The 24,545-nt window shown below is 34.6% G+C and overlaps 3 protein-coding genes across 3 annotated transcripts; 1 reads left to right on the top strand and 2 right to left on the bottom strand.

Moving 5' to 3' along the window:
- Positions 1-1,001: 1,001 nt before the first annotated feature.
- LOC124932196 (flavonoid 3'-monooxygenase-like) lies at positions 1,002-3,097 on the bottom strand. Its single transcript, XM_047472813.1, has 2 exons — positions 2,105-3,097; positions 1,002-1,923 (listed from the first exon to the last, which is right to left on the bottom strand). Exons 1-2 carry the CDS (start codon positions 2,996-2,998, stop codon positions 1,303-1,305), a joined length of 1,515 nt encoding a protein of 504 aa, XP_047328769.1. The 5' UTR covers positions 2,999-3,097; the 3' UTR covers positions 1,002-1,302.
- A 5,911-nt stretch (positions 3,098-9,008) lies between these two features.
- Positions 9,009-10,342, top strand: LOC124930453 (secreted RxLR effector protein 161-like). The gene is made up of 3 exons (XM_047470794.1): positions 9,009-9,216; positions 9,307-9,514; positions 10,234-10,342. Exons 1-3 carry the CDS (start codon positions 9,009-9,011, stop codon positions 10,340-10,342), a joined length of 525 nt encoding a protein of 174 aa, XP_047326750.1.
- Positions 10,343-22,203: 11,861 nt separating this feature from the next.
- LOC124931986 (flavonoid 3'-monooxygenase-like) lies at positions 22,204-24,253 on the bottom strand. The gene is made up of 2 exons (XM_047472579.1): positions 23,337-24,253; positions 22,204-23,124 (listed from the first exon to the last, which is right to left on the bottom strand). Exons 1-2 carry the CDS (start codon positions 24,228-24,230, stop codon positions 22,504-22,506), a joined length of 1,515 nt encoding a protein of 504 aa, XP_047328535.1. The 5' UTR covers positions 24,231-24,253; the 3' UTR covers positions 22,204-22,503.
- Positions 24,254-24,545: the final 292 nt, after the last annotated feature.

Genomic DNA, 24,545 nt, shown 5'->3' with positions numbered 1-24,545 from the left:
ATATTTTCTTTTTCCCATAGCCTTTAAGAAACCTCTGCATGAGAAGAATATTATGGGAAATTGTTCTTCCGGGGATGAATGCAGACTGATTGAGATTTATAATTTTTCTTATGACTTTTTTAAAACGTCTAGAAATGATTTTTGAAATAATGTTATAAACCACATTGCATCAGAAAATTGGTCTGAAATCTTTTTCTTTTTCGGGCACCTTAGTTTTAGTGATCAAGGTTTGGACAGTCGTGTTCCATTGCTTCAGCATCTTCCTCTTCTTGAAAAACTCAAGAACCCCATTTGTAACATCATTACCCACAATCGACCAATTATCCTTGAAGAATTATGCGTTGAACCATCTGGACCCGGACTCTTATTCCTATCAATACTAAACAAAGTCTCTTTAACCTCAATTCTCGTGATCACCCTTATTAACTCGCGACTATCTTCAGTTGAGATTTTCAAAAAAATTATGTTTAAATGTTATACATTTGGAATAAAAGGGGATTTCTTTGTTTTGTAAAAAAAGTTAAATGTATTGTACTTATTTGTCTGAAAAAATATGTTTACGAGTATTAATCATCTTTTGTTTAAAACAATGACAAACATATTCAATGCCGAAATTATTCCAATTTTTCTTCTATCTCTGCTCTACCATAAATTGTTCCTTGTTTCTAACCACATTGGGGAATGTTAGAAACTCTTTCAACATTAATTCTTTATCACTTACCAACTATCCAATATATGTCACCACCAAATGATCAACAACAACAAAAGAGACTAAATTAGAAAAGATCCGAACAAGAGTTAACAAGGTTACTTGATGGAAGACTATACATCTAATCCTAAAACATTGTCCGTATGCATCCATTTATTATATGGTATTATTTTCATGATAGAACATTGATTATCGACAAAGTGACGATTTCTTTTAAATGTAAATACTTTCTGGCCTATTTACAAGAATTTTGTGATCTTTTCATCATACTTCAAATAACATAATAACAAGATAAAATAAGAATAATCATAAATATTGAGATTATACCCACCAACATAAAAGTAGCAAAAGTTAACAAATTTTGGCAGATATTGCAATACAAATATTAATCACCATGGTGAATTGCACAAGCTGGCATTATTAATTACATAAAAAGGTAAAAGGAAGTAAAATGTAGTGAAAGAAAATTAGATAAACAGACCAATGAAAAGTTTATTTGAACAATTTGCTTTTCTTATATTTTCTTCTTATTTAAATATTTTATTCTCTTTAAGATTTTGTTTAACCATCAATATTCATACAATACTTTATAACTACTCATATAAAGCTTGACTCAATAGCCTAGGTGTTGGTATTGCCATATGAGGGGTTTTCTTCTTTAGTGCAAGTCCAAACTTTTCTTCTAAGTCTAACTTCTCTCCGTTAGACACTTTCCACTCGAACGAGTGGACTAGTGAAGCCAACAAGTACAAAAACATTCTTTCTGCCATTTCAATGCCCACACATATTCTTCTACCTGAGCCAAATGGTAAGTAGTTAAAGTCATTTCCACTATAGTTCAACTTAGACTTCATAAACCTTTCAGGATTAAACTTAAGTGGATTCTCCCAAAACGAAGGGTCTCGATGTATGGCCCACACATTAATGAAAACATGAGTACCCTTGAGGATGGTGTACCCACCGATGGTGCAAGACTCGCTAGGGCAGTGTGGTACAAGAAGGGGCACAAGAGGGTGTAAGCGGAGGGTCTCTTTCATGACTGCATACAAATAAGGTAATTTCTGAATGTGTGATTCCTCAACTATATTGTTTGCGCCAACCACAACTTCTAATTCTTGTTGTGCTTTCTTCATTATTTGAGGGTTGTTCATCATCTCAGCCAACATGAATTCCATCATGTTTGTTGTTGTACCTGTCCCTCCAATAACCATATCCTGTCAAGATAAAACAAAATGATTAATGCTCTCAACAATTTTATTAAAGAAGTGTATCATGGTTCTTCATTATTTACCAACTCCATTTTTTCTCAAACAAAGTCCACCAAATTAATTCATTTCAATTTGATCTCGTTGGATATGTTTAAGTAGGTATCATAGAAAGCATATAGATATTTACCATTAAAAGCGATTTAAGATGAGATTCAGTTAGAGGCGTTTTAGCATCCCCTCCTTCTTTCTTCAAATTCAATAGACCTTGCAGAAAATCCTTCTTATTATTATCATCCTCTCTCTTTCGTTCATTGATCATCAGTTCAAAAACATTATCAATTCTCTTCACCAATCTCTTCATCTTTTTCTCTATACCTTGCAAGTCAAAATATGCTAGACTTGGAATGAAATCTGATATATTTGGTACTCCCAACAGCATTAAGAACTCTTCCACAAAGAGACGGAACTCAGTCCCTAGATTCCTTTCCATCATCTCATTTCCACATTCTCCCCACATTATGGTGCTTATTGAATTCAACACCATCATGAACATCTCTTCCCCAACATCCACCTGCGACATCCTCCGGACCCAAAGGCTATTGACCATCTTTCGAACCTCCCTTTGCCGGATATGATAGAATGAATCCACCTTCGATCTGCTAAGCATCTCATCGACGCATATTTTCCTTAGCATTCGCCATTCAGGTCCGCAAGGGCTCCACAAAATGTCAGAACCGCCATAGAACCCAAGTTTACCGGCAATAGGGACTTCTCGGTTGGCAAAGATGATGTCCTTATCTTTTAGAACTTCTTGTGCCAGCGAGGGAGTAGAGATTATAACTGCGTTCTTGTTTCCGAGTCGGAGGGAGAAGATTGGGCCATAGGTCATGGCCAAGGTAGTGAAGTGTGAGTGAAGCTCCGGATTTAGGAAAGGGAGGTTCCCAAAAAGGGGTAACCCCATTGGTCCTGGAGGCAGCGACAACGATTGTTTCTTTTGAGCATTTCTTGAGAACTTTTTAAGTAGAAATGATGTGCACCATATTAAGCTCAGGATGAAGATGAAAGAAATTAATAATGCCATGAGAATAGCAGGAGAGAAGATAAAATGTATGCAGCTGGAATGTAGAGAAGATGAAGACAATTTATAAAAAAATAATAATACCCTTTTGTGGGATGAGGACAAGAAGAAGTTTTATCAACTTTCCAAATATGAAATCTTCTGATGTTGAATATTTTATAGAGCATATTTAAAATTTAGTATTGTGTTACTACTTAATAGCACGTCTGATTTGATCTTTTTTATTTTATATTTGTTTCGATGGTTGTTTCCATAGCCAAAGTATATAACTGTTTCACTGTGGTCTTGATTCAGTCAGATTTTAGACATAAAATTTGTTATGTTTATTCTTTCACCTAGATAATGTTAATTAAGCTGGCACTGAGTTACCATCGACCTATTCCATTAGGTCATAGATTGAGAATCGGATAATTCAAACTTCTAAGAATTCAGAATAAAATAGTAGGTTTAACTCTTTATGCATTTTTACAATAAAATAGTTGGGGGGCATGTTTTAGAATAAAAATATGGTTTGAAGGAACTCTTGGATAACCCAAGAGTTTGGGAAGTCTATAATATAATAAATGTGAGAAGTCTCTTCATTAAATATATAAATAATATGGTAGTGGTTTATCATGGATAAGCATAATCTACAAACAATATAGACAACCCAAACTATAATCAATTTACTCCTTCTATTTGTATTAGTGTACTGTTACACATTTTAAGACTATATATGCTCTTCTTTTCCACATTCATGTTTATTAAATTTATATTTTTCTAAACCCTAATTTTTCTCTCTCGACTATAATTTGTCAAGAGCTCGGTCTTTCAACAACGATCTGTGCGGTACTAGTTACGAACTTCACAAAAACGAGTAACTAGTTAGCCTTATTCGAAACAACACTCGATGCTAATTAGATATGACACAAGAATTCTAGATAGAATAAACTCTCACAAAGAATAATATTATATAATTTGAATACTTGGTGATTTACAAAGTAATACCTTTGCGGTATTTATAGGACTCATTATAACTACCACATTAATGACGCACTAATTTAGGAAATACTTCTAATTGTCAATTAGTGACGCACTAATTTAGGGTATTTCTTATAACTACAAATTAGTGACGCATTAATTTAGGATATGCATTTTATTGTCAATTAATAATGCACTAATCTAGTACATGCCTTTTAACTACCAATTAATAACACTAATTTAGCACATGCCTTCCAACTAGAATGTTTCTTGGGTTGGGCCTACTTAGACGATTGGGCCTCCCCTTGGGCTAGGAATATTGAGGCACCATGACATTCTCCCCACTCATTCCAGCGACTTCCTCGTCGTGTCCTCCTTGTAGTTCTAGATGATGTCTCCAAATGCGACAAAAGTTTTGAGTGATATGTTAGCTTTCCAACCAATTTATTCCCTAAGAAAGGACCTTCGTATTGTCTCACAAGCCCTTTATAAACTTTGGAAAGTCGTTTCCCTTGATGGAGGAGAAGTTTTATTATCACTCAGTTTCCACCAAACTTCAAGTGTCCTCTCTTATTGTCCTCCCATTTCTTCATTCTTTTGACGTCCTTGGCTATTTCGCACTTCTCTTTCTTAAATAGGAACTCCTCTAGTTGCCTCTTCAATTCCTCTAATTTGGGAGATTTTATGCGATAAAGAACCGTCGTCAATGGTTTAGTACATTTGACTAACTCTTCTCTGTGATCCACCTCTCTCTTATGGTGGAGTTTCTTTTATAATCCAGCGGGCATTACATTCTGACCATTCTCTAGGATAGTTGTAACTTCTGGAGGTATCTTTTATATGGACACAACTTTCTCATCTTCTTCCAGGGTGACAAAAATTGATGGGTGAGTATTCTTCGCACCTTTTGAGAGTTGCATGGCAGATAGGTACCTAGTTTCTCTCTTGCCCTCTCTTGTTAAAGGTATTATGTAAGTATTTCCTTTCTCTAAAATGTACATCATATTGGTAGAAGGGAGTAGGAAGGCATTTACCTTGTCTAGGAACTCTTTGTCGAGAATCATCTTGTAGTCGTCTATGTCTGTTGGGTATATGTTGGCCCAACATTATGGCTCAATCTCTAGGAACCCACTTATTGGACTTTATCTAATAATATAAATAGATACTACTCTCTTGGTGGGAAGAAGAGTTCAAGCTTCTTTGTGGTGTTTGGAGACTAAAGAAAGGGTTACCGCCTTTAGTGAGGTAGTGGTGCAACAAAATCGATAAACAAGAGGAACTGAGCCAAATTTCAATCTCATTCACACCCAACAATGGTATTAGAGCTAGGGTTTAGGGTTTGTAATTGGAGTTTGAGATTGGGTTGGAGGATATAAGTTATCTTCACCAATAAGCGTAGATCTGTCTTCTATTTCTTCTTTAATCCTCTTCCTTTTATTCTCTGCTTCTGCTGCTACTGGAGGAAGAAAAAAGCCGCCACCGCCTTTAGAGAATAAGTCGTTGCTGTCCTATTCAACCGTTGTCGGTGTCGCGTTTGTCGCGACTACTGAGAATCAAAGCCACCGTTGTGCCGCTACTAAGAAGACGAAGAAGCAAATCCCCGAGCTGGGTGGGTAAGTCGAAACTTTATTTGAATTTCGCAAGGTATCATAGCTTGAACCCTCATATTAATTTCTGCCAATTGATTGTTGATTGTTTTTTAATTTGTTTGATAGGATGTCTGGTGTTAATCAATATGGTATGGTTCCTTTTGACAGAAAAACTGATTTTAGCATTTGGAAACAAAAAATGAAATATGTTTTGATTCAGAAAAAATGTTTTCATATTGTTAGTCAAGTTTATGCTGTTACTGATACCGTTGAGAAAAATAGTGAAATGAATGAAAATGCTTCTGCCTCTATATACTTGAATTTATCTGATTCTGTGATGAGAAAAATTGGTAATTTAGAGTGTGCAAAAACATTGTGGGATAAATTGTCTGAACTTTATACTGAAATTTCTCTACCTAATAAAATGTTCTTAATTGAAAAGTTTTTCAAATTTAGATTAGATATGTCCAAGGACATTGAAGATAATCTGAATGTTTTTACTAAACATATTTCGAATATTAAGTTGTGTGGTGATAAGAACATTGATGAGTATGCCCCCATTGTCTTGTTGAATGCTATTCCTGATTCTTTTAATGATGTGAAGTCTAACATTAAGTATTGTAGAGACAGTGGCACTCTTCATATTGTTGTCAATGGTCTTAAGATTAAGGAGTTAGATTTAAGACACTCTAAGAGGGGTAAACAGTCTACTGGGGAAGTCATGCATGTGAGGGGTAGATCTCAGGGTAGGTCGATTGCCTAAAAGAATGTCAGTAATGAGAGTTCTAGTAAGAAATATCATTCTGCTAGTAAAAGCAGATCTAAGTCTAGGTCTAGTGCTAGTGCTAGAAAGTGCTATAATTGTCATGAGTCTGGTCATTTATCAAGGACTATCCTAAGCCTAAGAGAAATTAGCATGTTAAAAATGCTAATGTGGCTATTTGTGAGAGCAATATGAGTGATATTTTTATGATTAATAATCTATGTGATTATGCTAGCTTGAACTCTGTATAATCTGATTCTTTGTGCAAATCTGATTGGCTAGTTGACTATAGTTGTATTTTCCACGTGACTCAATTTAGAGATTAATTTTTGAACTATAAAGAGATTGAACATGGTTTTGTGTCTATGGAAAATTCAAAAAATTGCATTGTGTTAGGAATAGGTGATGTATGCCTAAGGTTCTCTTGTAGTTCTATGTTTACTTTGAAGAATGTGAGACATGTTCCTGATTTACGTTAAAATTTGTTGTCTTGTGCATCTCTTAAGAATGATGGTTTGGAGGGAAAGTGGAGGAAAGGTGTTATGAAAATTTTACGTGGGTTTCTTGTTATCTTTACTGCTAAAAAGATGAACAATCTGTATGTGTGTCATACTGAGACTGCTTGTGACTATGTGAACTCTATGATTGGTGATAAATATGTTCTTTGGCATAATAGATTAGGTCACATGATTAACAAAGGTCTAGAAACTTTGTATAAAGGTGGTCACTTTGGTAGTGATAAATTGTCCCCCACCTCCTTCTGTGAATCATATGTGCTAGGAAAACAACATAAGGTGAGTTTTCCCATCACCTCATACCTAAACGTGTCTAAGTGTACTAATATCCTTGAATATTTGCATGTTGATGTGTGGGGTTCCTCTAGTGTTGCTACACATGGGGGAACCAATTTTTTATGTCCATCATTAATGATTATTCTAGGAAAGTTTGGGTGTTAATTTTGAAACATAAGTATGATGTTTTTGAAAAGTTTAAGGAGTGGAAGATTTTGATTGAGAATCAAACAGGTAAGAGAATCAAAACTCTTAGGACATATAATGGTCTTGAATTTTATAATAAACAGATGAATGATTTATGTGTTACCTGGAGTATTAAAAGACATAGGTCTGTATCGTACACACCATAGTAGAATAGTGTTGCTGAGAGGATGAATAAGACACTTTTAGAGTGGGTGAGAGTTATGTTAGCGTCATCTGGGTTGTCTAAGAAGTTTTGGGGGATGCTTTACATACTGCTGCTTATTTAATAAATAGGTTCCCTAGTGTTCCCTTAGGAGGGAAATATCTTAAATATTTGTTCTCAAGTAAACCTCTTGATTTGAGAAACTTGAAAGTTTTTGGTTGTATTGGCTATGTGCATCAGAAGGTTGACAAGTTGGATCCTAGGTCCAAGAAATTTGTGTTCTTAGGCTACCCTGAAGTGGTAAAAGGTTATAGACTTTGGGATAGGAGTGAACATGAGCTTATAATTGTGATAAGTAGAGATGTTATCTTTAATGAGAATTATTTTCCATGCTTGCCTATGTCCCCCACTCCTCTTAATGATGCTTCCCCCACTCCTGTTAATGATGCTTCTAATAAGGTGGAACATGTGGCTTTAGTTCTTGATCAACCTGCTGAACATGATGTGAATATTCTCAATGAGGTGGAACATGATAATGTGCATGATATTGATGATTTGCATAATTCAAATGTTTTGTCTGATTCACATGATTTTCTTGATGATTTGAATAATTCAAATGTGTTGTTTGATTCACATGATTTATCTAATGATTTGCATGACTATGAACTTGCTAGGGATAGAAGTAGAAGAACTGTTAAAATGCTTGCTAAATTTAGGAATGATAATTTGAATAATTGTAATATGTCTGAATTTCTTTTAACATGTTTGAATCCCTAGACTGTAATTAGCCTAGCTCTTACAAAGAAGCTTTGGGGTCTAAGTTTTCTACTGAATGAATTGTTGCTATGAATAATGAGATGAATTCCATGAGAATCAATGATACTTGGAAACTTATTCCTAAATCTCATAATTTCTCCTTAGTGGATTATAAGTAGTTGGATAAGGTGAAGAAAAAGTTAGATTCAAGGCTAGGTTAGTAGCCGATGGATTTACTCAAAAGGAGGGAATAGATTATGCTGAAATTTCCGCTCCTGCTGTCAAATTCACTACTGTTAGAATTATGCTTGCTTTAGTTGCTCACTTTGATTGTGAATTGAAGCAAATGAATGTTACTACTGCTTTCTTACATGGTGAACTTGATAAGAATATTTATATGCATCAACCTGAGGAGTTTGTTGACCCCAAGTTGACTGATCATGTTTGTTTGTTAAAAAAAACCTTGTGTGGTTTAAAACAATCTCCTAGGCAATGGAATATCAAGTTCGATAAGTGCATGCAATATTTGATGTTTAAAAGAAGTTCTTTTGATCTTTTCATTTACTTCAAGAATATAGACTATGTGCATGTATTTCTTTTATTGTATGTGAATGACATGTTGATTGTTAGCCCATGTCCGAAGTCTGTTATACATGTGCAAAAACCGCTTTGTGAAAATTTTGACATTAAGGATTTAGGTGATGCTAAGAAGATTTTGGGCATGAATATCATTAGAGATAGAACAAAATTTTCTCTTGTGTTGAATCAAAGTGCATATATTGCTAAAATTTTGAGTAAATTTTCTATGTATGATGCTAAATTTGTGAATGTGCCTCTTGCTTCCCACTCTGTGTTAAGTAAGGATCAGTCTCCTAAGACTAAAACTGAAATAACTGAAATGAAGAACATGCCTTATTCCAATGCTATAGGATCTGTTATGTATCTCATCATTAGTATAAGGCCTGATATTGCATATACAGTTAGTTGTTTGAGTAGATTTATGTCTAACCCTGGTATGCCTCATTGGAGTTCTTTGAAATGGCTTTTGAGACATCTAAAAACCACTATTGATGTTGGCTTAACTTTCTCTAAGTATTCTGTAGGTACTAAGTTGGTTGGTTATGTGGATTCCAATTATGCTAATGATAGGGATAATAGAAAGTCTACTACTTACTATGTGTTTACTTTGTATGGCTCTTGCATAAGTTGGAAGTCTCAACTTCAACCCATTGTTGCTTTATCTACTACAGAATCTGAGTATGTAGCTACCACTAAAGCTTTTAAGGAAGCAATTTGGCTTAGGGCTGTTTTGTCTGAAATTAGTTTTCTTGACAAAATATGGCTGTGTTTTCTGATAGTCAATCTGCTATTCAACTGTGTAAAAATCCGGTTTTTTCATGATAGAACTAAACACATTGATGTTAGGTTTCATTACATTCGGGATATTGTTGAAAAAGGCATTGTTAAGTTAGAGAAAATTCTTTCAGAATTTAATCGTGCTGATATGTGTACTAAGTGTTTATCTGTTGAAAAAATTATTTCCTGTCAACGGATATGGGCCACTCCACTCCCCCAAGTTGATCTTTACATTACGAGCAACTCCATAAGTTGCACTTGTTGCCGAGTTGGCTGCTTTAAGCCACCCTTTCTCCTTAGTCTACCTGATCCCCAGTCTTCCCGCCTCCTTTACCTCTAGAAAGTTGTTGTTGGCTCTTGTATCCAACAAATCTTTAACCATGTAGTTTATTACTTTTATTTCCACGAATAATCGTCCTTTCTTCGCGGACTTTGGCTCATCAAACTTTACTGTAACAACACTAAGTAGGTTTAACGACCCTAGTCGAACTTCATCATGAAAGAATTCTTGCTCATCCATCAATATTGATAGTTTGTTCTTCATAGGGCACTCTCTTTCTTTGTGTGGCCCTTCACAAAAGAAACATTTTATTCGGGGTCTCTCTCCACGTTTTTCGTCCCAATCTTCTCTACCATTGGGTTTGGTAAACTTAATTAGGTCTTCATTGTTATAGATATGCTCTCCACCATTTTCCCCTTGTCATTCCTCTCATAGGTCGACTTTTGTTTCTCTTACCTTCTCATTTCGACAAGAGATTCAACCACGGGAATAGCGGTGTTTAGATCTAGGACACCACGTTGTTCCAACTCCAGCTTCGCCCACACTTGTAGACCATCAGTGAAGGCGAACAAAGCTTCGTCGTCTAAGTAGTTATGGATCTCAAGGAGAGTAGCGATGAACTCCTTGACATACTCCTTGATACTCCCCCTATGTGAGAGCCGCCGCAACTTGGCCCTTTCTTCTCGAATGCCGTTTTCAGGATAGAACTGTCTCTTGAGTTCCTCCTTGAATTCACCCCAAGTATTGATAAAACATAAACCTCTTTCTATGTCACTACTTCTTCTCCTCCACCACAGCATTGCGGTGTCTTCTGGGTACGTCATGGAAATATCTATCTTTCTTGCCTTTTTCACTAGGCAGAGTGCTTTGAAGTACTGATCCAAACCCCATAAGAAGTATTCGATCTCTTTTGCGTTCCTCTCACCTAAATACGTTTTAGGTATTAAAATTTCTATCCTTATCGGATTAGGACTCCTAGAGGCTCACGTCTGCACTCTTACGCTACCGCCTTCTTGAGTAACACCATATCCTCTTTAGTAGCTTGTAACTTAGAAGTCATTACCTGGAGTTTATCGTTCAAGGTAATGATCTCACAAAGGAGGGTTTGCTCTACAATTTGAGTTTGCTCTTGACATTTGGACAACCCCTCGTTCAAGGCACCATGCTTCCCTTCTTAGAGCTCGCCTCTCTCCTTCTCGAGCTCGGCAATTCGTTTCTCTAGGTCCTCAAAGTTATCTTGTCTGTAAGCCACGTTGAGTTCTACTTTCTCCAACCTGGCAACAATGTCAGTGATACCATCTCTTGATCTCCCCCTTTCTTTGGTATTCTTGGATCCTCCTCATTGAACCTAGCTCAGGTTCTTAAGATCATCTCCGATCTCTTGGGGAAGTTTCTCCAGTCCATCCACGTTATTAGTCATTGCACTTTCCTTCGATCTCTTCGTTATTCTTCTCTAATAACACTTGTCACGGGCTCTATTTTCTATCAACAATTCGTGCGACACTAGTTATGATCTTCGCAAGAACGAGTAACTAGTCATCCTTACTCGAAGCAACACTCGATGCTTATTAAAAATGACACAATAATTCTAGAGAGAGAATAAACTATTATAAAGAATAATATTATATAACTTGAATACTTTGTGATTTACAAAGTAATACTTTTGGGGTATTTATAGGACTCATTATAGTTACCACATTAATGACGTACTAATTTAGGGTATTTCTTTTAATTGTCAATTAGTGACGAACTAATTTAGGGTATTTCTTCTAACTGCCAATTAGTGACGCACTAATTTAGGACATGCCTTTTTAATGTCAATTAATGATGCACTATCTATTACATGCCTTTTAAATTCCAATTAATGACACTAATCTAGCACATTCCTTCAAACAAGAATATTCATTGGGTTGAGCCTACTAAGACGATTGGGCCTCCCCTTGGGCTAGGAATATTGAGGCATCGTGAATAATTGTACAAGGCTTGTATATTGAATTAAGAACATCTGATGTTTTTCCTAGAATCCATTTCATAAGAAAAGTTCAAACGCTTATTGTTTGGTTTAGGATATGAGTGATGGACCCCTATTGGTTGTCAATTTAGGAATGTGGTTTGCTAGTGTGGAGGGGACCAATGTGTACTGAATTATTGATGGTGAATTATGTGGTGCCATTGAACCAAAGCTAACATGAGAAGAAAATGGCGATGGTAATTGGCTATGCCTAGTCATTGCTATATCTTCCATCTCTAATCCTATATAGTTATTTCTATTGCTTTCGTCGTTTCGATAAATATTTATTAAAATTACTTTCTTTCAACAGTCGCCAATTTATGTTATTGTTACTCTTTTGTAAACTAATGGATCTCTTTGTGCTTCAATTCGGCCGAGATAATTTTCCTCTCCTCTACCTGATGGTTTGTTCAAAGTACTTATTCTCAAAGGTTGAAAATCTTCTTGACTAATTAATATCGTTTCTTTGTCATGTAGTTAAAGACCAAACCATTACAAATTTGATGGAGTTTACTTATGCCAAGTCCTTATGAGGGGAAGTTTGGTTGTCTTTCCTTGTTCTGTAAAACCCAAAAAACCATTACACGTAGAAAAATTGATATCGTCATTGATTCCCTGTCTAAATAAGGTGTCAATCTTTGGTTATTTTAAAAAAAAATATGTTTTCTTAAAGTAAAAAAGAAATGGAAAGAAAATTATTATTTTCATTAAGATGAAATCATTTAAATACTACCAAAACTAGATAGTGGAGCTACAAAATATAGAAATAAATGGACATGATCTACTAGAAACTCTCCTAGAAACCATCCACTACATCATAAACTAAAACTGAAATGCTAAAAGCAAGGAGAAATAACAGCAATTTTGAGCAAATTTCAACACTCCTCCTTGCTTGAGTTGTTGTATTTGCCAAGTTTTTTCTTCGGAACTCGAACTTGTTCCTCGGTAAGGCCTTGGTGAACATGTCTGCTAATTGAAGTTCAATCTTGCAGTACTTCAGCTTAACAAACCCTCTTTTTGTACTTCCCTAAGAAATAACAACTTAATATTGAAATGTTTGGTCTTCCATTGAAAAAATAGGAATGTATGAGATAGAAATTGCAACTTAGTTGTCAACAAACACCTCTGTAAAATCTTCTTGTCTCAAGCTTGGATCAATTAGCACTTTCCTCAGCTATAAAACTTGATTTGCAGCAACAATAGCAACAATAACATATGCTTCTACGGTTGATTGTGAAATTATTTCCTACTTCTTACCGCACCATGAGAACACTCCTAAACCAAAACTAAAACAATAGCCCGGAATACTCCTCATATCATCAGTAGATCCATTCCAATCATTGTCCGAATAACCCTGCAAAGAACACTTTAGACCTGTACTTTCAGTTGCATAGTTAGTAATCTTGACAAAAGATTTGCAACATGCAATATATCAGGTATGGTTGTTGTCAAGTAAATGAACCAACCAACCTTCTATAGAGAGCCTCATTAACTTTATTAGCTTCATCATTCTTGCTCAGTTTTTCCTTCTAACAAGGGCATACTTTTGTAATCCTCCATATTAAACTTCTTTAATATCTCCTTGACATACTTTTTCTGGTAAATGAAGAGCTTATTAATTTTCTGCATGATTTCCATCGAAAGGAAAATGTCACCTAAATCTGTTATTTCTAAATAACTTTGCATATCCCTTTTAAACTCTTCATCAAGCTTAGCATTGCTTCCTGTTATTTCATCAACATATAAAGAGATGACAACAAAATTGATTTCATATCCTTTGACATAAATAATTGCTTCACTTATACTTTTTCTGAAACCCAACTCCATCAAATACTTATGAATTCTGCTGAACTAGGCCCATTCCCTTTCACAATAAACCCTTCAGGTTGCTCAACATAAATCTCCTCTTCAAGGACATTATTCAGAAATGTAGATTAACATCTAGTTGATACACTTTCCAACCATTTTGAGATACCAAAACAAGTAGCAATTCAATGGTATCTAATCTAGTTACATGAGCAAATGTCTTAGAAAAATCAATACCAAAGATCTAAGCATACCTTTAACAACAAGCCTTACTTTGTGCTTGTTAATGGAGCCATTTTCATTTAGTTTGGTTCTGAACACCCACTTCACTCCTATCACCTTTCTATTCCTTAATCTCTTTATAAACTTCCATGTGTGATCTCGATCATAGTGATCTCCTCTTTCATTGTAGCTCTCCATTTTTTATTCTTTTTAACTTTCTAATAATCTACCGGATCAAGATCTGCAACATTATAACTCTGGTAGATACCGGAAGGTAATCTTGTGCCCTCACTGGTTCATCATCTTCCAACTCTTCTTAATTCAGATAAGGATATGTAATTGGTTCTACTTCTTTCCAATTCCACTTGTCCTTCTCCATTAAGTGCACATCTCGACTTATTAGAATCTTTCTAGTTTGAGGCTAAATTAAACCAACTATTCAAAATAAATCATCCCATGCTTTCAATTTTAAAAAATTCATTTGATTGGATGACCATAAGAGTTTATAAAAATGGCGCTTTCTCATCTTGTTCGTTATCAAAATGCTATATATATAAGAGATCTTTGCATGTGGGATTTTTAAATTGTTTTGGGATTTTATCTTTTTTTTTTATAAATTATTTCTCAGTTATCATTATCATAATAACAATCAAATAATTCATATTATTACTTTATTTTATAAAATAAAAAATTTAAATATAAAAAAATATTGTAATAATTTAACAAATTAAAAAACCAAATAACCTATTTTTTTTTTTTACCATTAAACAAGATTTATTTTGAGAATAACACCGAATAACCTCAATTATCCAATATGGAAAAAAGCCCCAAGCCTCCTAGTGAAAAAAATAATTAAAATAATAGAAAAAGAAGGTCTATTTGAAATTGGAGTTGAGCTAATTTTTAACAAAAATATTTAAGTTTTAAAAAATAAATTGAGAAACATGAGTTGACATACTTAAGATTTTTAATTTGAAAGGAATATTTTTAATATATATATATATATATATATATATATATATATATATATATATATATATATATATATATATATATATATATATATATATATTAAATAGAATTGAATAGTTACTTCAGGTTTGATCGATTTGAGATTATTTGAAATAATAATTGTTAACAATATCAAGGTGATAATATTTTTTTTTATAAATAATCTTAAAAAATATTGATATATATAAATAAATAAAAATTAATAATGTGAAGTAAAAATAATTTTAAAATTTTAATTAATGAATAAAATAATTTAATTAATAAAAAAATAAAAATAATTTTTAAATAATTTAAGTTATTTAAATAATTCACGTCGAACACTCATTATAAATATTTATCCATGCAATTGATGACATGAGACACATAATGTATTCTAAATATCCATTTCAGAGTTGACTTATAAAACTATTATAAAATTAATATTATTTTAAAAGTTTGAGCTGTCTTCTCTTGTATCTATTCTACAATAATAATAAAAAAATACTTGAGAATTCATTTTATCTTTTTCTTAGATGAATAATTAATTTTTGAATAATTTTTTTTTTTTTTATGAATATCAATATATAACTTTCGGAAAGCTTTATGGTATTGGTTTTTGTGAAAAACCCCCCGAGCTTCGAAAATTTTAACATCGGTTTGTATGTTAGAATTTTTTTAAAAAAAATAAAACATTATTTTTTTTAAAACAATTTACTAATTCTTGACACTTTTTGAAATTAATTAAAAATAATTAATTTCGGGATTCAATTTTAAATAATCTAGGGATTCATAATAATCAAATCACGATCTAAGTCGCCAATTAATTTATGAAAATCAATAAAAGTTGACATACGTATACAAACTTATGGACCCGTGTTTTATTTTAGTTCGTAGTTTGGTTATACTCGGGAAAGCACTTTCGTGCTTGTCCCTTGTACCCATTTAAAAAAAATGTTCTCTATTTATAAAGTTTGCTTTTGAAATTTGTTTGCATAATGTTTGAGTTTTAACCAATTATTCTTCTGGTTCTAATCATGCTTCTTCGTTTTAACATTATTTAATATACTGAAACATAAATATTTAAAATATTGGTACATGTTGTTGATGATAACTAGGGAGGATTATACCTGAAGAACATCAATCATTTTAAGGAAGTTAAGATTTAGAAATAAACATCAAACATGTCTTAGTCAAAATATTTTTTGTGGGACATATCCCAAAATTAGATTGTAATCATTTTATAAGATTTTGGGATTTTTAGAAATTGGTTTGAGGTCCCAATTTACAAAAATAATTTTAGGTTTTGAAAAATTAAACCAAACAGGCCTCTAGGACTGTAGTTCTAAGCCTCAAGTTCGTTATCGGTCAGGGTCCGAAGACCCTCGATCAAGGTGCTAAGGACTTCCGGTCCTTGGCTAAGATTTACCGGTCTAAATGTATAAACATGTTAGTCTTGAGTTAGCTCTGAGCTACGTTTCTCGGTCAAGGTGTATAAACCTCTCGGTTCTGGGATAACTCTAGGCTAAGTCCCTCGGTCGTGGATTTGGGAGCGCTTAGTCACAAGTTTGGGATTTTCGGTCCCAAGGTTAGACTTCTCGGTCCTAAAGTTTCATGAGTCTCGATCCAAAACTCAAGCCATTCGGTCTTGGATTTGGGATTTTTAGTCACAAGGTTAGACCTCTCGGTCTTGGGTTTGTGATTCTAGGTACCAAGGTTCGACCTCTCGGTCCCGAGGATCAAGAGTCTTAGTTCCGAACTCAGACCTCTCGGTTATAGGTTTGAGATTATCGGTCCAAGGGTTTGGGATTCTCGATCCTAGGGTTTGAGATTCTTGGTCCCAAGGTTTGAGATTTTCGGTCGCAATGTCGGACCTTTTAGTCATGGGTAAGAATACTCGATCAGATCTCTCGTTCATAGCTCAAGAACATCGTTCGGACCTCTCGGTCCTAGCTCAAGAAAATCGGTCGGACCTCTCGGTCTTGTTGATATTCTCAATCTTATGTTTGAATTTCTCGGTCCTAGGTTTCGGTCCAGACCGAGTGTTCTCAGTTGGATCTATCGGTCCTAGGATAACAAGCCTTGGTCCTCAAGAACACAAATGTGCAGGTTTTTAAATTCGTTTTTTTTTTTGCGCTAATTCTTTGATCCAAGAGCTTGGATAGCATCACAAAGCTCTTAGGAATATGTTGATCATCATCTCAAGATATCAATCGACATAGATGATGATCAATTTGTTTAAAACAGTCTTTGATAAAACACCGGGTTTTTGATTTTAAAGTTGTTTTGAAGTATAAAGAGCTATCTAGTAGCTTCCTTACACTACATATACTTGATTGGTATCAAAACAAGAACATTAGATGTTTGTTTGGACCAACTCAAGAACTCAAAATTTTTTCAATTCAAGAGTTTTTATTTTGATCAAACATGATTAGGATGGATCAAAAATGATCTAAAAATCTGTCCACCATCATTAGAATAATATTGGGAAAATTTTTGAGCTATGATTCAATAGAATTAACCCAAGAATAACAAACTCGATTTTTGGATTTTAAAAAATTCAAATTTGGGGTTTTGTTATTAAGATCCATTGATTGGTTCTATCTTATCCAGATAGTTTCTAAATAATCTTAGGATCAGTGATCATATGATCAATATTCAACCTTAAAAAATCATAAACAACAAGTATACAAGTTTATGCAATTTGAAATATAAAAATTTCAAATTCAAACGGTAAATATGAATTAGAGAGTGATTGAATCCTAACCAAAGATTTTAAAACACTATTTAGACTTTAGGGAAGTTGTTGGGATGCTCAGATCTAAGCTTTAAGGCCTTATCCAAAGTTTTCAAAAACATGTAAAAGCTTAAAGCTTTAATGGCGGATTTCTGATAATCGAATATTGGAAGATGGAGAGTGAATCTCTTTCTTTCGGAATGACTCATGGGAGCTATTTATAGTTGCCCAAGGTCGGTTGTGAGCTTCAAGTGGACTAAATCAGCTAAAAGTCATTAATGACATTTTGGTTTTTCTTCCTCAAGTTGGCCGAATCCCTATTTCTTGTAGGAGAAGTGATCCTTACCTTAAGATGATCATTTCAGGATTTAAATCAACCGAAATCGTTGACTAACGGTTGAATTCCAAAAAGATAGGATCAAAGACGTATCGTTGATCTAATCCCTACAACGATGCGTTGGAGACGTAAGTGGCTCTCAAAATGACGCTGTTTTGAGCGCGTTCGGGCGTTCTGTCTGCGCTCCGTCAACATTTGGGCGTTCCGTTAATGTCCGGCTAACGAGGCTAACATCTATTTTTTTTGGAAAAAATGACTTAGCATCATTTCATTAAAAATTCCAAAAAATAGGAAAAAAACCACGAGTTTAAGAGATCATTCTAGACAGACCTAAAATGATTTTGAAGTCGTAACATTCTAAATAAAAGTTAAAAAGCTAAAAACGTAAATGAATTATCTGATTACAATACTTTCAATTTCAGTGAATTCAAAAAACGGTAAATTCCAATTCCTGTAGATAATCCAATTATGCTCCGTGTTTTGAATTCTTCTCCACGTTCATGCGAGGGTGCTGCAATCCGATACAATATTTTTTCATAACTCTTCAATTCTCCTATGAGTTCTGTCATATACCCTTGCATTTCGTTCTTTCCAAATATTATACACCACTGCTCCAAAGCCGCACTTGAACACGCTTGTTGCAAATCTATTTCCCTTGGCTTTGAGTAGTGTTGCTTCTTTGATTCTATTCTATTCGCTCGGGAAACTGATTAGCTCTAGGCTTGTATAAAATCTGTTCCAAAACTCCTAAGCAATACAGCAGCTCCCGAATAAGTGATATATGGTTTTTTTATTTCCTCTACATAGAAGATAGCTCGCGTCCAAGATGCTCATATACTTGCTGATACGATCATGAGTACTGAGTCTTTCCCAGAAGGCGAGCCATAGGATGAACTGGTGTCGAGGGATAATCTTGTTGACCATATAAGAGGAGTCCATTCTATTTTCTACGCTTTTTCCCGGGTTACCTCGCATATTTTCTTCGATACCAGATTCCCATTGTCCTCAGCTTTCCATTCACAAATATCCGGTTTGTCGTGTAGTTTTATGTTAATTATATGATTAAGTATCCTCTATCCTTCTGGATTTCTTTTTAGGAGTGAGTCCCAATTCCCGGCTTTAATGTCTCTGATTTTTGCTTCTGCGTAGTCCCTTCTAATAAGGGTATTTTAAAACTACTCATTGTGGATGATGGGTTGGTTTTTGAACCAAGGGTCGTGCTAGAATAGAGTGCCTTTCCCGTCCCCTAGTCGGATGTCATAAAGATATGCAATATCTCTTCTTAGTTTAAGAATCTTTTTCAGAGACCAGCTTATACCTTCATGAATTTTGTAGGTCCAGATGCTGGTTTCGTATTTCATAAACCTCGTATGCACTCATTTGATCCATAGTGACTCCTGATTGCGCTCCAAAGCCCACAGATGCTTGAAGGTTAGAACTTTGTTCCACTCGATACAATTCTTCAAGTTGATGACTCCCTCATCCTTCGATTTGCATAGAGCGGTCCATTTGACTTTCTTTCCTCCTCTTCTGCTACTGCCCCAGATAAATTTCCTTATCAGTGTGTCGAGCTCCTTAATTACCTTCTTCAGAATGACCATCTGCTGCGCCCAGTAGCCAACTATGCCCATGACCACGGTTTTGATAAGTTCGATCCTCCCTGCATAAGAAAGTTTTTCGCTGCCCAACGAGATATTGTGTTTTTTACCTTTTCAATCAGCAACATGTAGTGTGAGATCTCGATCTTCTTCGCGGTTAACAGAATTTCTAAGTACCTTCCGAGAAAGTTGCTTCCTTGATGCCCATGATGTTGAAGATGTCCTGCTTTCTTTCGTCCTTCATGCCTCCATAAAATGCCACACTTTTGCTTTCATTAATAGTTAAACCTGTAACCTCAGAAATGAACTCTAGTGCATCCCTAATAGTTTTAATGGAATCAATGTCTGCGTGTGCTAGAATGAACAAATCGTCAGCAAAGCATAAATGGGTTATCTCCTCTACCTCACAGAATGGGTGAAAGATGTATGGACGATTCATTCGGAACATCGCGAAAATGCTCTCAAAGATCGCCATGATAGCTATAAAATGGTAAGAAGAGAGGGGGTCCCTTGCCTTACCATGTTTTCCCCCTTGAAATAGCCTCCGTGGACTCCATTGACGCTAACAACAAAGCTGGATGATGAAACGCACTACATACTCCAATAAATAAAAATCATAGGAAAAGCATAAACAACTAGAAAGTCCCGAATGACTTCCAATCTAATAGAGTCGAAAGCTTTCTTGATATCTATTTTGAAACCCACTCTCGGGAATATTTTCTTTTTCCTATTGCCATTTAAAAGGATCTGTATGAGAATAATATTATGAGAGATTGTTCTACCGGGGATGAATGCAGATAGGTTAAGATTTATAGTTTTTCCTATGATATATTTAAATCGTTTTGAAATGATTTTGAAAATTATTTTATAAATCACATTGTAACAGGAAATTAGTCTAAAATCTTGTACTTTCTCGGGTACCGTAGTTTTGGGAAACAAGGTTAGGACCGTTGTATTCTATTGCTTTAACATCTTCCTGTTCTTGATAAAGTCCATAACACCATCAGTAACGTCTTTACCCACAACCGACCAATTGTCTTTGAAGAACTGTGCATTAAACTCATCAGGACCCGGGCTTTTATTCCCATCAATACTAAATAGAGCTTCTTTAACCTCAACCCTCGTGACCAACAGATGTAATAGAAAACCAACAGATGTAATAGAACCAACAATTCTTGATATCAACCCTAGAAGTCGACCCTATCTCAAATCTTCAAAATATTTGACTAAATCAAGAAAACTCTCCAAAAAATCAAATTGCGACCACCTTAGCCCAACTTGTGTCTAATACGAGTTTGTGATGAAAAACTATCACCCTAAGAATGAAAGAGGAATAATTTCAACCGTAGTGGAATGCATATCAATTGCGTAGAAGTAAGAAAGAACAAAATAACGACACAAGAATCTTACCCAGGTTCGGATCAACAATGTCCTATGTCCTGTTTTCGGAGAATCGATTCAATAGATTTATAATAGGGCAGGATGATAAACTCTAACTCACTTTATTTGTTCTAGGTTTTAAGTCTCGCACTCTTCTCGTTACCATGTGATATATATATGCTTTTAGAATTCATAATTAGAGTAAAGATCATGTGATATTTTTGACATCTTCACCATGATATGATTTCATGTCAATTTAGTAGACTTCTATAATAATACAATTTGATTGACATCTTCACCATTATGTGATTTATTGTCTTTCTGAATCCAACAAATAATCACATATATCTTCCTTTTCCTTTTTTTTACCTAACATTGAGTCAAACCAAATTAACCGGAAAACCTCTTAGGCTCCATTCCAAAGAAGTCTTTTGGGTAGAGGTTAGAGTATACGTAGGATAGATAAAAACAAGATTTGAAGCCTAAGAACACTAAAAATAAACATGTCATTGTAGCCCAAGCTTCAAATTGTTTGATTTTATTGAGGAAGGATTTCCAATCCATTTCTATTCTACCCAAAAGTTCCTAGGATTTGTAGAGAGTCATTTTAAATCTCTTTTGTAAGTTATCATTCAACTTTGTAATACAATTTCTAGATTATTATAATTGTTTTTCTATTTGAGTTCATACTCCAATTTGTTGATTAAACTATATGTCACGTTGTAAATGTGACAAGGCAGCTAATTGTCAAGCTGGAATTCAATCACTCAAACAGATCAAGATTGCCTAATTTTCACCTAATACTTAATCATGTGGATATCTCCCAAATATTTTTAAACATATTCAAGGCCTCCATACAGTTCATCACTTTAAGTCCAAAACTAGATCCCTACATTATTCCGAATTTTCTTCTATCTCTGCTCTACCATATATTATTCCTTATTTCCAACCATATTGAGGAATGTTAGAAACTCTTTCAACATTAATTCTTTAACCCTTACCAACGATCCAATATATGTCACCTCCAAATGATCAACAGCAACAAAAAGAGACTGTAATAGAAAAGATCTGAACAAGAGTTAATACGGTTAATTGATGGAAGATTACACATCTAATCCTAAAACATTGTCCGTATGAATCAAATTATTATATTGTAGGATTTTCATGATAGGACATGATTGATTATCAACAAAGTGACAATTTCTTTCAAATATAAATACTTTCTGTTCTATTTACACGAATTTTTTGATCATTTCATCATATACTTAAATAACATAATAACAAGATAAAAGAAGAATAATCATAAAGATTAAGATCATACCCACCAACATAAAAGTAGAAAAAGGTAACATATTGTGGCAGATATTACAATACAAATATTAATCACCATGGTGAATTGCACAAGCTGGCATTATTAATTACATAAAAAGGTAAAAGGAAGTAAAATGTAGTGAAAGAAAATTAGAAAAACAGACTAATGAAAAGTTTATTTGAACAATTTGCTTTCTTATATTTTCTTCTTATTTAAATATTTTATTTTCTTTAAGATTTTGTTTAACCAACAATTGTCATACAATACTTTATCACTACTCATATAAAGCTTGACTCAATAGCCTAGGTGTTGGTATTGCCATAAGAGGAGTTTTCTTCTTTAGTGCAAGTCCAAACTTTTCTTCTAAGTTTAACTTCTCTCCATTAGACACTTTCCACTCGAAAGAGTGGACTAGTGAGGCCAACAAGTACAAAAACATTCTTTCTGCTATTTCAATGCCTACACATATTCTTCTACCTGAGCCAAATGGTAAGTAGTTAAAGTCATTTCCACTGTAGTCCAACTTAGACTTCAGAAACCTTTCAGGATTAAACTTAAGTGGATTCTCCCAAAACAAAGGGTCTCGGTGTATGGCCCACACATTAATGAAAACACGAGTACCCTTGACGATGGTATACCCACCGATGGTGCAAGACTCGCTAGGGGAGTGTGGTACGAGAAGGGGCACAGGAGGGTGTAAGCGGAGGGTCTCTTTCATAACTGCATACAAATAAGGTAATTTGTGAATGTGTAATTCCTCAACTATATTGTTTGCGCCAACCACATCTTCTAATTCTTGTTGTGCTTTCTTCATTATTTGAGGGTCGTTCATCATCTCAGCCAACATGAATTCCATCAAGTTTGTTGTTGTACCTGTCCCTCCAATAACCATATCCTGTAAAGATAAAACAATATGATAAAACAATATGATTAACCATATCCTCCATTAATATGCTCTCAACAACTTTATTAAAGAAGTGTATCATAGTTCTTCATTAATTACCAACTCTATTTTTTCTCAAACAAAGTCCGTCAAAACAATTCATTTCAATTTGATCTCGTTGGATATGTTTAAGTTGTTATCATAAAAAGCTGATAGATATTTACCATTAAAAGCGATTTAAGATGAGATTCAGTTAGAGGTGTTTTAGCATCCTCTCCGTCTTTCTTCAAATTCAATAGACTTTGAAGAAAATCCTTCTTATTATTATCATCCTCTCTCATTCTTTCATTGATCATCAATTCAAAAACTTTATCAAATCTCTTCACCAATCTCTTCATCTTTTTCTCTATACCTTGCAAGTCAAAATAAGCTAGACTTGGAATGAAATCTGATATATTTGGTACTCCCAACAGCATCAAGAACTCTTCCACAAAGAGACGGAACTCAGTCCCTAGATTCCTTTCCACCATCTCATTTCCAGATTCTCCCCACAATATGGTGGTTATTGAATTCAATACCGTCATGAACATTTCTTCCCCAACATCCACCTGCGACATCCTCCGGACCCAAAGCCTATTGACCATCTTTCGAACCTCCCTTTGTCGGATATGATAGAATGAATCCACCTTCGATCTGCTAAGCATCTCTTTGACGCATATTTTCCTTAGCATTCGCCACTCAGGTCCGTAAGGGCTCCATAAAATGTCAGAACCGCCATAGAACCCAAGTTTACCAGCAATAGGGACTTCTCGGTTGGCAAAGATGATGTCTTGATCTTTAAGAACTTCTTGTGCTAGCGAAGGAGTAGATATTATAACTGCGTTCTTGTTTCCAAGACGGAGGGAGAAGATTGGGCCATAGGTCATGGCCAAGGTAGTGAAGTATGAGTGAAGCTCCGGATTTAGGAAAGGGAGGTTCCCAAAAAAGGGTAACCCCATCGGTCCTGGAGGCAGCGACAACGAATGTTTCTTTTGAGCATTTCTTGAGAACTTTTTAAGTAGAAATGATGTGCACCATATGAAGCTCAGGATGAAGATGAAAGAACTTAATAATGCCATGAGAATAGGAGGAGAGAAGATAAAATTTATGCAGCTGGAATGTCGAGAAGATGAAGACAATTTATAATAAAAAAAAATACTCTTGTGTGGGATGAGGACAAGAAGATATTTTCTCAACTTTTCATTGTACCCAAGATTTCCAAATAAGAAATTTTCTAATGTTGAATATTTTATAGAGCATATTTAAAATTTAATATTGTGTCACTAGCATGTTTGATTTGATCTTTTTTTATTTTATATTTTTAGTATGGTTGTTTTTTTACCCAAGGTATATAAATGTTTCACCGTGGTTTTGATTCAGTCAGATTTTAGACA

This window comes from Impatiens glandulifera, chromosome 3 (assembly GCF_907164915.1).
Source record: "Impatiens glandulifera chromosome 3, dImpGla2.1, whole genome shotgun sequence".
NCBI lineage: Eukaryota > Viridiplantae > Streptophyta > Magnoliopsida > Ericales > Balsaminaceae > Impatiens > Impatiens glandulifera.
This window is presented reverse-complemented; position numbering and strand designations above follow the sequence as displayed.

Coding starts and splice junctions, on each gene's coding strand:
- LOC124931986 (XM_047472579.1), bottom strand. CDS start 24,230: ATGGCATTATTAAGTTCTTTCATCTTCATCCTGAGCTTCATATGGTGC. Junction 23,125..23,336: donor ATCTTAAATCGCTTTTAATG/GTAAATATCTAT, acceptor TTATCTTTACAG/GATATGGTTATTGGAGGGAC.
- LOC124932196 (XM_047472813.1), bottom strand. CDS start 2,998: ATGGCATTATTAATTTCTTTCATCTTCATCCTGAGCTTAATATGGTGC. Junction 1,924..2,104: donor ATCTTAAATCGCTTTTAATG/GTAAATATCTAT, acceptor TTATCTTGACAG/GATATGGTTATTGGAGGGAC.
- LOC124930453 (XM_047470794.1), top strand. CDS start 9,009: ATGTATGATGCTAAATTTGTGAATGTGCCTCTTGCTTCCCACTCTGTG. Junction 9,217..9,306: donor TAGATTTATGTCTAACCCTG/GTATGCCTCATT, acceptor AGTATTCTGTAG/GTACTAAGTTGGTTGGTTAT. Junction 9,515..10,233: donor ATTTGGCTTAGGGCTGTTTT/GTCTGAAATTAG, acceptor TCATTGTTATAG/ATATGCTCTCCACCATTTTC.